This window comes from Rattus rattus, chromosome 8, assembly GCF_011064425.1.
Source record: "Rattus rattus isolate New Zealand chromosome 8, Rrattus_CSIRO_v1, whole genome shotgun sequence".
NCBI lineage: Eukaryota > Metazoa > Chordata > Mammalia > Rodentia > Muridae > Rattus > Rattus rattus.
Window position 1 is genome coordinate 108,336,531 of NC_046161.1, and position 13,924 is coordinate 108,350,454.

Here is a 13,924-nt window from a genome sequence, read left to right on the forward strand (position 1 = left end):
CTTCCATTGTCTGTTTGGCCCAGTCATAGGAAGCTCATGCAAGCAAGATCAAAGATACTCAATAATCCATGTGGCCATTAAACTGTCTGTGTGGCCAACTCCCCCACCTCCGCCCCTGTTCTCCAAACTCCCACAACCATGACTGGATGACTGGAGAGGATACACAGCCAAGATGATCCTTACACTCTCTGGATGACATAGACCACACCAGATCCTCCCCCTGAGCCCTGGAGGTAGCACACATCTTTAGAACTCACCTTCATGGAAGAAGTTTACGTGTACTCTGCGAAGAGTTGTGTGTAATTATGCCTCATTGTGCTATACCAGGAAGTGTTTACAAATGGTGCCATACTTAGATATGCCTAAAATAAACTGCCCAGGTCAGACTTCAGAAGTTTGAACCAACATCGGCCTCTGAGCCTGTTGAACCAGATTTCCGTCTCTTATCTTGTTGGGATTGTTACTCTGCTGGCCCTGGTGTTTGCAGAGACCCCCACGGAAAATGGCCAGTAAATAGTATATTTCCACACTATCTTTAGAGAAGAAAGTTCCACATGTCACATCGGGTAAATGCTCACTAAGCATGAGCTGCTCAGGAAAATGGGTGCTTTTTAAAAAAAAATTGGGGCGCACTGTGAGACCTTGATGCCACTTTGTTGGTCAAGGCCTTGTCACAATGATGTAACATGGGAAGACACTGTTGACAGCTGTATTTGGCACGGCTGGCCTGGATACATGGGGCCCTGCATGAGACATAAAAGAATGAGTTGCAGCCCCTGCCAATTGTGTGCATGTGTGCTTGGGGGATGTGCTGAGCTGTCCTCAGAAGACCCGTGTGGACACATTGCTGCCCTGCCTTCCTCCTTTGACTACCTTGGAACCTCAAGCTATTTTTGTATTTGTCAGCCTAGATTCACAGACAAGAGCCTAGCATAACTGTCCTCTGAGAGGCTCCGCCCAGCAGCTGACCAAAACAGATGCAGGGACTCACAGACAAACACTTGACAGAGCTCAGGAAGTCCTGTGGAAGAGTTGGAGGAAGGATTGAAGAACCCAGAGGGAATACGGTCTCTATAAGAACATCAACAGAATCAACTAACTTGGACCTTTGGGAACTGCCAGAGACTGAACCATCAACCAAAGAACATACAAGGACTGGATCTACCCCCTCCCCTGCACATGTATAGTACATGTGTAGCCCATGCAGATCCCCCAATAACTGGAGTGGGGACTTACTTTGACTCTGTTGCCTGCCTGTGAATGCTGACCTTCTAACTGTGTTCTCTTGCCTGGTCTCAGTGAGAGAGGATGTACCTAGTCTTGAAATGACTAAAGGTACCAGGGTGGGTTGGTCTCCCAGGAGGGACCTCCAGCTTCTCAGAGGTAAAGGGGAGAGGGATGGAGGAGGGAACCATGCTGGGGGGTTGGCTGCAATCAGGATGTAATGTGAATAAATAAATAATAATTTAATGGAAAATGTTTGTGATGAGAAAAAAAGAGGAGGAAAAGAAGGAGAGGCAAAAATGTCATTCTGCTGAAAAGTAACACTAGCACAGTATTCAAGAGATTAAAAGAAGAAGGGAGAGGGGGAGGAAGAGAAGAAGAAGGAGAAGGAGGAAGAGGAGGCAGGCAGACAGACAGACAGACAGAGTTTAAAACATTTAAACCTAATACACAACAGGTACAGAATCCTTAAGATAAAAATTCTAAACTGTATTTAAAGGAGTTTTTTTTTTAAAAAAATACCATCTGATTCTCTTTCTCTAATTTTTCATCTTTATTTTTATTTTATGAATGTTTTGCCTGCATGTATGCAAGTTTTCCATGTGTGTGCATGGTCCAGGTGGGGGTCAGAAGAGGGCATCAGATCCCCTGGAATAAATGGCTGTGAGCCACTGGATGGGGACCTCTGCAAGAGCAGCCCGTGCCCTTAGTCCCTGAGCCATCTCTCTAGCCCCACTTAATTGGCCTCTAAAGCTAGTTCTGCAATATTCGTTTTCCATAAGGACCATCAGTGTTGAAGCTTAGTGAAGACACGATTAGAAATGAGTGCATCGCACACTGAATCACACCCAACGGCAGCGCCCTTAGACCATGCTGCATACTGCCCTACCGTGTTGAAACCTCTCCCCCAGCCAGTGCTACATAAATAGAAAAAGTAGAATATTGCTCTAGTAAGAAAAAATAGTGGATGCATTCCTGCAGAAAGCAGGATAAAATAAACACTAATTATTTTGTTAAGTAAATAAAATAAAGGAAATGACTTTGTTTTTCAAAAATGATATAACTGTAAATCCATCTCTGTCTCTCTCTCTTTCTGTCTCTGTCTCTGTCTGTCTCTCTGTCTCTGTCTCTCTGTCTCTGTCTCTATCTCTGTCTCTCTGTCTCTCTGTCTCTCTCTCTGTCTCTCTCTCTCTCTCTCTGTTTCTTTGTTTCTCTCTGTCTCTCTCTGATGTTCTTGCTCTCTCTAAAAAATACGCAAACTACATTCATTCTAGACCACCCCCATTCCATTCTAGTTACACTCCAGGATCAACTTTCCAATGCAACAGAAGTCAGAAACAGCAGAAACGAACATGAGTGCTTCCCAAGTCACACACACACACACACACACACACACACACACACACACACACACACACTCATCAGAGTTGCAGGAACTTCATTCCTGGGTTCAGAGATAAGGTACTGCATTAATAATTATGTCACAAAGTTGGCTTTGAAACTACAGAGATGGCATTCAGTGGTTGCTGGTCACAGTTCACACCTGATTGTTCATGATGACAAACAGGGGCTTTCTGCATAACAGGCAGGGTGTTCTCCATGACCCACAGAGCCAACAACTGTTATAAGTAACAGATTCAAGGCTGGTTGTAGTTTCTCCTTTTTGGCCTACATTCTGCAGAGTAGAAGGCTGTCTTGTGCCTGTTGGGCCAACATTCTACCTGTAAGCTATTCCCTCGGTTCCTATGCTATTTAAAGGTCCAAGCCACTTCTCTCTCTCTCTCTCTCTCTCTCTCTCTCTCTCTCTCTCTCTCTCACACACACACACACACACACACACACACTTACACACATGTAGTCAGATTTTTAAAAACCTATATATTTTTATATGCTTTAAGCTCAAGGCTAACTGTGAACATATATAACCTTGCCTCCTCTTTTTAAGGTTTAGATCAAGATTTAAGTCTTTGTAAAGATTTTCTCCAGCTCTGTCATCCATGAGTGGAAGACAAAACCTGACCTTAGAAAATATGACCGTGTCACTAAATAGTGCCTGGGAATGGACAGCTGATGGGGTCCCATGAGCTTGCCAGCTCCAGGAGCTTGAGATAAATCTAATTCCCTTTGCCATCCCTTCCTTTCCTAGGGCAAGACGAGGTAAAGTACTCTCCACAGACGACTTCCGCAGGGCGCTGAAATGCTTGGTGGAAACAGAGTAAGAAAACTTGTATTGTAAGCCTTTCTACATGGGTTTTCCCCTGCCAGCACGGATGGTCCCTTAACAGCTCTGGCAGGGCACTGTTTGAAAACAGCACGCACCACTCCACGGTGTATACACATGTTCTCCACTACCCAATGTGGTTGTGAAGTTCCCAGTTCAGCCAGGGTTCAAACACTACTTTCCTATGTCCAGAGTCATCTTTAGGATGGTAACTAGCAAGTCTGGAGAGATGGCTGGAATGGGTTGTATAGGCTTAGCCCAGAGAGCGGCACTATTAGGAGGTGTGGCCTTGTTGAAATAGGTGTGGCCTTGTTGGAGGTGTGGCCTTGCTGAAGTAAGTGTGGCCTTTCTGGAGTGGGTGTGGCCTTGCTGGAGTGGGCATGACCTTTCTGGAGTGGGTGTGGCCTTGCTGGAGTGGGCATGGCCTTTCTGGAGTGGGTGTGGCCTTGCTGGAGTGGGTGTGGCCTTGTTGGAGGAGGTGTGGCCTTGTTGGAGTATGTATGTCACTGTGGCTGTGAGCTTTAAGACCTTTGCCCTTGCTGCCTAGAAGCCAATCTTCTCCTGTTTGTCTTCAGAACTCTCAGCTCCTCCTGCACCATGCCTGCCCGGATGCTGCCATGCTCCCGCCTTGATGATAATGGACTGAACCTCTGAACCTGTAAGCCAGTTCCAGTTCAATCCTTATGGGAGTTGCTTTGGTTATGGTGTCTGTTCACAGCGGTAAACCCTAACTAAGAGAATGGTGCAGTGGTGAAGAGTATACACTGCTCTCGCAGAGAATCCAACCTCCATTTTCGGCTGCTATGCTGGGTAACTCAAACTGTCCTGTAACTCTAGCTCCACAGAGAGCCTACACCTCTGGCCTCTTTGGGCACATGCACATATCCATAATTCAAAATAGAATGCATATGTTTGTGATTATCTTCTTCAACTCCTTTTACACTAGTTTTCATTTAATTTGTAAAAGAGATATCCAGTATCCTTCCAGCCATTACCCTCTGTCTTATGTTGCTTCTACCTCAAACCGTATTTGTTGACATAGCTCCTTGTTTCATACACAAGCCTAATTTAAACCCGAGGCTTCTTTTGTTTGCCGGAGTTGAAGGGAAAATAACACCTATTATGGGTTTCTTCTTCATACATTATTAAGACATCAAATTGGTAAGATACTTACACAGAGAATTTATTTTTGAGTCCTTCACCACATCACCCACTGTGTATATTAACTCAGAAAAAAAAATTACAGGCAGAGACTAAAGATAGAGTCTCCACTGTCAATTAACTCCTGGCGAAGCCATTTCTCACATGCCTCCCGTATGGAAACCAGACGAAAAGAAGGGATGGCGTCCACTTAATGTGTGAGACTCTATCCATTTAGCAGAGGTGATTTCCCCCCTACTTCTTGGGTGGCTCATCCATTCTCTCTTTGGCATTTAGGGGCGCCGATGGAATGTGTCTGTAGGTGGAGTGACCCGCTTGGAATGTGACAGGGATCAGTTCATGATAAATGACCCCAGCCTCGTTTCAGACATGCATCCACAGAAGTTTATATTCGGGGAGAGGGAGACTTGGCTAAGTGGTTTCAAGCACTTTCTGTTCTTACAGAGGACCTGGATTTGGTTCCAGAAGCTACAAGTTGTCTCCTACTGGCCTATATGTTCCAGTTGCATGGTGTGAACAAATTTATGCAGAAAAATATGGGTATAAAATACATAGCAAAATGTTAAAGTTATTAAAAATTCATATTTTGGACAATTAACTACTTTGAGCCACAAATGAATGCCTGAGGGCATGCACAATTGTGGTGGGTGAAAGTAAGTATATTCCTTCCAAATCTATTGGCATCTTCGTCCCCTGACTCTCAGAAAGCCACGTTAGTGAGACATGGGACCTTCCAAAGAGATTGCTAAGGTAGGAAAGAAGCCTTGGTACATTAGGATAGAGACAGGCAGAGAAGAAAGGCATGAGAAGATGCAAGGAACCACACAACTATCTACAAACCACAGACAGACCATGCTAGACACAGGCATGCACACGGCTTGGCTTCAGCATACAGAACTGAGAACAAATCCATTTTTGTCCAGCCACCTGGTATAGTAGTTCACTATGGCAACTAATACAATAAACACCTCTTCCCCTGGGGCTGCTGGCTTTGGGGGAAGGGAAGGGGCCTGAGGGAAGTTGGTGGACAGTATTGCTCTTTTAAATACTCCCTGTAAGAAACATGTAACAGAACATGCAGCAGTGGGAACCGAAGCAAAGATTTTGGAGATGGAAGTATTTCAAAAGGGGTCATATTTTGATAATCAGAAATGCTACTGATTTTTAACTTGTTCTTTATATTACATTTATATGCATTTTATTTATGAATCATTTTTAAATAAAATATTCTATAAATATAATATAATATATAATTACATAATAAATATAGTGTATGTAAAATATATAAATATATTATATTTACTAAAGGTGTGTGCATGTGTGCTTGTGTGAGTGCACATGTGCCTGAGCATGTGGGCATGAGCACAAGTTTGTCTGAGAGTGCACATGTGTGTGTGTGTGTGTGTGTGTGTGTGTTTGTGTATGTGTATGTGTGTGTATGTGTATGTATGTGTGTATGTATGTGTGTATGTGTGTGTACATGTGTGTGTTTGCGTGCGCATGTGTGTGTATGGGTGTGTGTGGTGGTGTGTGTGTGTGTTTGTGTATGTGTGTGTGTGTGTGTGTGTGTGTGTGTGTGTGTGTGTGTTTGTGTGTGTGTATGTATGTTTGTGTATGTGTATGTGTGTATGTGTGTGTATGTGTGTATGTGTGTATGTGTGTGTATCTGTGTGTGTGTGTGTATGCCCGCGCGTGGTGTGTTTACATGCGTGCACCATGGTCAGAGGTGCAAAGGTCAGAGGGCATGTGAAGAAAACAGTTTTCTCCTTCTACCCTGAGGGCCCAAGAAGGGATCAAACTGAAGTCTTTCGGGCTGGCAGCAAGCAACTTTACCCACCAATCTATCTCACTAGTTATGTATCTTAGACATAAGAGAAACAAATGGAAATGTTTCTTTTCCAGACAAGCCTGCTACTATCAAAGTATTATTTCCACCACGCTAACAGTAGGTATGTTCCATTACAGTACTATAATTCTATAATTCAAATTTGACCTACTCTAAGTAACAACAAACTGGCCTTCAAACTTTAATGTCTGCCTAAATGTCATAGGACAAGCTAGCATTTATGGGCAGGTGGGCCCTGTGAGTAAAGTCTTCTTTCAGTAGATATGGCATAAAACCGTAGAATTTACATCTCTTATCAGGTCCCTGGGGGGGGGGTCTCATGCTGCTGTTGTCCTCTTGAAGACCACTGCCCCAAGGATGAACCAACTCCTGGACACTTCCCAGTTCCAGTCCTCAGGACTCAGGACTCAGGACCAGGGTAGACGCCTACAGGTGGCAAGGGTGCCCACAGGACAAACAGCAATGAACCGCTCAGCACCAGGACCCTCACATCGTGCTGACTGACAGCAAGTCAGTCACACCGACAGTGGTCTGAGTCCCACAGTGCACCACTCCCAGGCTTCAAGAAAGGGTCTACACGGAGTCCACAGGAGAAAGAGATCAAAGAAAACTCCAAGGAAGTCTGATGGAGGGATTAAGAGTCCCCACACTAGCAGTCTTCTAGAGAGAAGTTCTCGCTGAGCAAGCTTCTGGCCGGCACTGCATCATGATCAGGCCCCTGCGGTGGAGCAGATGGCTGTGTGCTAGAGAGCAAGAAGTTGGAGCTCTGTCTGAGGAAGATCAAAGCCCAGGGGGACAAACAAGTCACCAAACCACAGCCCCTCCAGAAAGCATTCGCTGCTCCATGTTTTAAACTGAAAACCCGTTTCTTTTGTTTCAATGACAGTCCGTGTTGAAAAGCAAAGGACTTTTGCGTGGGTCTGTGTGTGTGTGTGTGTGCACAAGGCCAAAGGTCAACTTGCAGTCATTTCTCACGTACCATCCATCTTTTCGTGTGTGACAGGGTCTCTCACTAGTCTGGTGGCCAGTGACCCCTCCCCCCCTACGCTTGTCTCCACCTTTGTTTCCCAGCCTTGGGGATATAAGTATGTGCAAGGCGCAGCTGTTTCTATGAGGGTTTGGGGGATAAAGTTCAGGTCCTCCTCTTTGCAAGCAAGCACTTTACCATCTGAGCTATCTTTCTACCCCTAAACGATCCTCCTTCTTTTTTTTCAGTTTTCACTCGCCGTTATTAATCATTTAGCCGATGCAGCGACAGCTTACAACCCGGGTTCAGCTGCTCTGACATTCCTTCGCAGCTGATTTTAAGAAGAAAGAGAAGGAAACACAGGCACTGTCTACGCTACGCTCTTCCTTCACCTACAATGGGAGCGAGTGGACGGTTAAAAGTTTGGCTGAATTAGGATGTGGCGCAGAGAGAAAACTGTCAAACATCATTAGTCATCAATTACGCAGTATTCCCGCCCGTTCTTTAATCAGAAGCAGGGGTGAACCTGAAACAGCCGTCGTCAACCCAAAGTGGACGTTTTCAATTTATTTTTCATTCCGTTTTGTTCATATTTTTAAAAAGATTTATTTTATTTTTATGTGCGTGTGTGGGTGCGTGCGTGCGTGAGTGCGTGCGCATGCGTGTGCATGTATGCACTACCTATAAAGGCCAGAAGAGGGCGCTGGTTCCCCCGGACTAAAGATGGCTGCAAGAGTAGTATTAACCTTTAGCAACGGAGATATCTCTCCACTTTAAAAAAAACCAAAAAACAAAAACAAAAACAAAAACAAAAACAAAAAAAAAACAAAGGTTACATTAAGCCCATTTTCACAGAATATAGTGTACTTTGAGGATATCTCCCTCAGACCCTATTCCACTCCCTTTATCTCATCTGATATGTTTGATTTTTAAAAAATGGAACAACATCACAAGATCTTGTGATTCTTCCACTCAACGACTCCAAAATGGTACCTTAGGTTATGAAACTGGGTTGTAGAACAGGTGTCTGAGTTTCATTCCTGTGACTGTGATAAACTAACCTGACCAAAAGCAATATGAAGGAGACCAGGGTTTCAATTTCAGCTTTCGGTTTTAGGTTACCGTCCACCATTGTGGGGAAGTCAAGGCAGTGCCTTCAGATAGCTGGTCATGTGATGTGAATGACTTGTCACAGTCAAGACCAGAGAGTGAGGAGTACATTCGTGCTCATTTCCTTGCTTGCTCATGCTCAGCTTGTTTTCTCCACTCATACAGTTGAGGACTCTGATTAGGGAATGGTGCCACCCACAGTGGGCTGGGTCTTCTCACATCAGTGTATTTAATTAAGATAATCCCGCAGAGATCTGCCCATAGGCTAACCTAATAAAGACAACCCCTCACTGAAACCCTTCCCACGTGAGTCTAGACTGTGCCAAGTTGACAATTAAAGCCATTAATCACACTAGGGGGATCTAGCACCTTAGTCGGTGGCAGTGAGAAACAAGTCTCCCCGTAAGCAGCCCTGGGACCCTTAGCCATCTGACACTTGTGTTTGGGTTGCTTATTCTGTTGTTTATGCTTTTGTTTTTCCCCCATCCAACCTTGCGACTCTTCACTGTGTTCAACAGCCTTTCATATTTGATCAATGGATACGGAAAGGGAATAGTCTTCACAGAGCCGTACCATACAGATTTGCCTCTCAGCTCCTTCTGATCTGAGATAAATTTCTTGACCCCTCACTCCTGTTCCTTGATCTGTACAATATGACTACCGAACTCTACTTTGCACAGTGGCTGTAAAGATAAAATGAATGGTATGTGTTAAAACTCTCAGCATGATGTGCGGCCAGTTGACATGGCTCCACTCCCTCTCTAAGTCATGCCTTAGCACTTACGCGGTTAGTGTTCAGCACGAAAGCAACTCAGATATTTATGCTTGGCATTCGTGGTCACCAGCATCTCCCAACTCATGGCCTGTGGAGGTTCCTCATCAACCGTGCACCCCCAAACAATGGTACTTCTTTGTAGAATTCAGATCCAGTGAGGACTCACACTTCACTAGCTGCACCTCCTTCTGGCTGCACCTAACATCTCCATCTCTTCTCCAGGCAAAACCACTTCCCATGCCACGTTCTCATGCCTTTGCCGCCTAACCTTCTCCAGCATGCACTGCTCTGGTTCCCTAGCCCACACCTACGCTCCTCTCCACCTGCCCCTTTCCTGGCCACTGGCCATGAAATTCATGACCACCTGTTAACCCTGACATTCCTTGGTCCCCACTGCCTGAGAGCTTCCCCATAATTCATGCACAGCAGAGTGTGAATGGTACCAAGGCCCTTCTGTCGGAGCCCACTGCTGTAGTACCAATTCTAACTGTGTTCTTTTAGATTTTTGGAGACTTTAAATGCCTCTCAGGAACTCATGGGTGTTAGCATCTCTCTTAATCTGCCCCATTATTTGCCACCTACATTTATTCTCATGAACCCATGATCTAGGAGTTAGATAAATATCGTAGTTTTACAATGAGTCAGTGGGTGGGACCTGAAGCCACTTCCCTAGGACTGATGCAAGTGAAATTGCAAAATCAGAATCCAACCAACACAAGTCTGGCTGCAGAGCCCATGCCAAGACATCAGCAGCAGACGCTCACCTTGGCTGTCACCTTGCCTTCCCTCTGGTCTCCTCTATGTCCTTGCTCCAGTTGCTGAATGATTCTGTGAAGTCTATGTTCTACCTTCCTGCATATCATATATATTTTGCCCTGACATGTCTATGCTTCCCAAGTGCCAAGTGTTGCATAACCACTTTCTCAGGACTGAAGCATCCCCTCCTAGAGAGAGAGGGTCTATAAGACTCTGGAAGTAAACAAAACCTACAAGGCCCAGGAAGGTCCTGAAATTCACAAGATTCACAAGACCTCTCCTCTGATCTCCCACACCCAATATCCCTCTACAGGAGCAATAGGATGGTAGACGCTTGCTACCACAACCAGCAGCGTGGTTTTTTTTTTTTTTTTTTTTTTTTGGAACTGCAAATTCACTTCATATTTTTGTGGCAAGCCCTTTTTCCACTGAGCCGTACCCTTAGTCCCGTGTCAGGCAACTATTTCAGAGCAGAAATACCTACTGGTAGGCATCCCCACTACCCCACCACACCCCACACCCTCCCCTGCTGCCCTAAACCGCCCTCTGCTCACTTTGCACCCGCTCTGTGACAGGTCGCATTTGATATTTTATTTCGAATTCTCACACGCGCGCAGTAAGCTGATCTGATCGCTGTTTTGTTTTGAGAAAGAGTCTCCTGTAGCCCACGCTGCCCTTAAACTTGCCATGTAACCGAGGAAGAGCTTGAATTTCTGCTCCTTTGGCCTCCACCTCCCGAGGGCTAGAATTACAGGTGTGGAGCACCTCACCTGGTTTGTGAGAGGCTGAGGAGGAAGCCAGAACTAAGTGTCTGCTTGGCAAGCACTCTACCCGTGAGCAGCGTTCACAGGGTCGAGATGTTTAAAGATGAGGGGAAAAAAATCTGATATCTGAAACCTGGGTTGCTTATCCAAGTTCATACCACTTTCACCAGTGTTGCTTGTATTGACGTTCAGATCCATTTAGCTATTTCTCTTTCCTTGATTTCCTTGGTCACAACATACAAAGAACAATGTCCAGTTAGAAGTCTGCCCTCTGGCCAGTCAAAAGGCTAAAGAACCATTTATTCCTTTAAGGACCCAAATTCCTCAGTAATCATACACCTGAACACACACACCTGGTTATTAAAATTCACTTCTAAAGAAATAAAGTCTTCCAGGAAATTTAGGGCTTCCGTGAGGTCCGTTTCAGCACACTGCATGTGATGTGGATTGAATGGACACGGTTATCAGAGTCTCACAGATAGATGATACGAAGACAATTTAAGGAAGCATCAGCTGTTGAATTGCATACATGGAATCATCTGTAGGCTAAGGTAAAACATTACCAGGCACCCACCACATGGGATCATTTCCCTGGCTTGGGGAACATTGTTGTAGAACGCAACCTTTGGTCATAGACTAAATTATTTATTTTTCCTCCCAAAACTAGGTACTGAGAAATTTAGTCACCTCTCTAGGTACTTAATAGGTAGGAATGGTGGGTGGTGCATCTGTCAATATTAGTGTCCCCTTAAAAGGACAGAGAGCTTTGTCAATCAGCACCTGAGGATGCAGACAGAACAAGGTTCTGTGGATCATTGAGAAAGACCTCACCAGACACGGAATCTGCCAGTGTCTTTATGTCAACTCCCCAGCCTACATAACTGTTTAAAAGCCATTCGGTTGGTAGCAATGGCCTACAGTCACCCAAATGGGCCATGATGACTAGTGTTGCTATATTTACTAACATGCATGATATGTCTTCAAAAATGCTTTGTTAGCCGACTAGTAGCTCCCAAGCCTGGCATGAGTCCTCCAGCATCATCCTTCCCCCTAAGACGGCTGCCGCCATGGACTCTTAGTTCCTCCTTGTAAGTCAACTGACATCCCTTTACTTTTCTATCTTCTGTCCAGATCCAATGGGACACTGGACACATCTCTGGTCAAGGTGACACTGGATCATAAGTTGTTTTAGTAGTAAAGTGTAATATTTTATCGCTAGTTTATTCACTCTGTTGGGTCATTTCTGATGCAGAAACTGAAGACTTCTTCAGTGGTGGAGTCAGTACACACTTTTTGGTTACACAGAACAGTGTTCGTTCATTGAGTAAATGAATACAGTGTAGCAATGCCTTCATTCCTGACAATGGGATAGGAAGGCAAGGAGAGTGGCTACACACAGACTGATTTCCTGTTTTGTGAGGCAGTCAAATGTCTGTCTCACCAACGGGAATTAACACACTGCTTCCTCATACCCGACACTCAACACATTTACCTCTCCTCATCCAAGGAGAGAGTGAGGCATAGCACCACATAAGGCCCACACTCAGAAAGAGCATTTTTACTGGTTTATTTTTTAAGATTTAGTTTTAACTGAACTTTTTGTATTTGTATGTGTCTGTGTCTGGGGTTATGCCTGTGAGTGGAGACATCCACGGAAGCCAGAAGACAGCATCTGGTCTCCTAGAACTGGAGGTACACAGAGTTGTGAGCCACCGGACATGTGTTAAAAGGGAAGAAGATGAGAAAGACAAGGAAAAGGAGTGGGGGAGGAGGGAGAGGAAAGGGCGGGACAGGGCGGAAAGAAGGGGGGAGGGGAGGAGGGAGAGGAGGAAGGGAAGTATACCAAAGACAAATTCATCAACCATACAGTGGCTGCTTAAAGCGGTTTAGTGGATACAGGTTGCATGGTTGAAATGAGTGTCCAGTGCAAACATTTAAAACATGACTCCGTGATTAGTTTACCCAGTGACACAATAGCTTTGTTGAAAAATTCAGAACCTACAAAGGGCAAAGCAGGGAGCAGCACGCAATCAGAAAAGAGGTAGTGCCATAAAGATCATTTTTATTTTTCTTAGAGGTAGGTAATGAATATAAGAATCAAAAAAAAAAAAAAAAAAAAGCATGAAGCCAAGACCAATGTCCTTAATTGCAGAACTGTGTAAAACAGAATCAGGGGAGATGACTGAGAGGGTAAAAGGGCTGGCTCCACAAAGCTGACAGCCTGAGCTTGCAGCCCCAGAACCCACATAAAAACCAAATGTGTAAGCAAGTGGATGTATGACAAACATGCCTGGGCGGGCAGACGGGAGGCAGGGCTGGGATAGTCTCCAGAAAGTAAGGGCTGGCCAGCCTACCTAAGGCCTTGGCGAGGAGGTCCTGTATCAGACATGGTGGAAAGACGGGGCCAATACCACACACACACACACACACACGACCTCCACATGCATGTTGTGGCACATGTATGCCTGTACTCATATACACAAACACACACTGACACGCATGTATTCGAGTAGAAGAGAACATGAGGCTCTATTTCCACAATATGCTCAGCCTTTCGATGTTAAATTTTGAGAGGCTTATTGGATACGGCTGCCTTGCAACTCCCCAAAGAAGGGGTGGCTTTGAGACTACGCCAGAGAGCACGGGTTACAGGTTCTGTGTATATTCAACTAACTCCTAACAGCATAACCCAACGGTGTAGTTCGATCATCTCGGTGGAATGACCGCCTTCATAGACTCCTGTATTATACACAGAACATTTGAACTTTTAAGCCAAGAATATGTAACTCCCACAGTAGGACGGTGGAAAGACTTATTGAGAGGGAGCCGGGGAAGCGTTCTGGGTAAACACAGGCTTCTGGTGGCCATTCTCTCAGAGAACGGAAGCTGTTGGGGCATGTGAAAACTTCAGGGTGGTGGGATGAGGAACTCTGTGGAGTACAGGTAGGGGAAAGGGTATAGGAGACTGGAGATCGGGCTCAGTGGAGTGCCTGCTGCTCTTTCAGAGAACCTAGGTTTGCTGCTAGCACCCACTTTGGATAGTTCAAAACTACCCATAACTCCGGTGCTTCACAATCACTTGCCTTCCAGGCTCAAGGGC

The 13,924-nt window shown here is 45.1% G+C and overlaps 1 protein-coding gene across 5 annotated transcripts in view; it reads right to left on the bottom strand.

Annotated features, from left to right (window-relative positions):
* Rbms3 (RNA binding motif single stranded interacting protein 3) overlaps window positions 1-13,924 on the bottom strand; it is a 665,104-nt gene that overhangs the window by 466,022 nt on the left and 185,158 nt on the right. For all 5 annotated transcript variants that reach the window (XM_032911069.1, XM_032911066.1, XM_032911068.1 and 2 more), the window contains exon 3: window positions 832-856. In XM_032911069.1, the coding sequence (XP_032766960.1) occupies window positions 832-856 (25 nt within the window). The remainder of the gene's footprint in view (window positions 1-831; window positions 857-13,924) is intronic.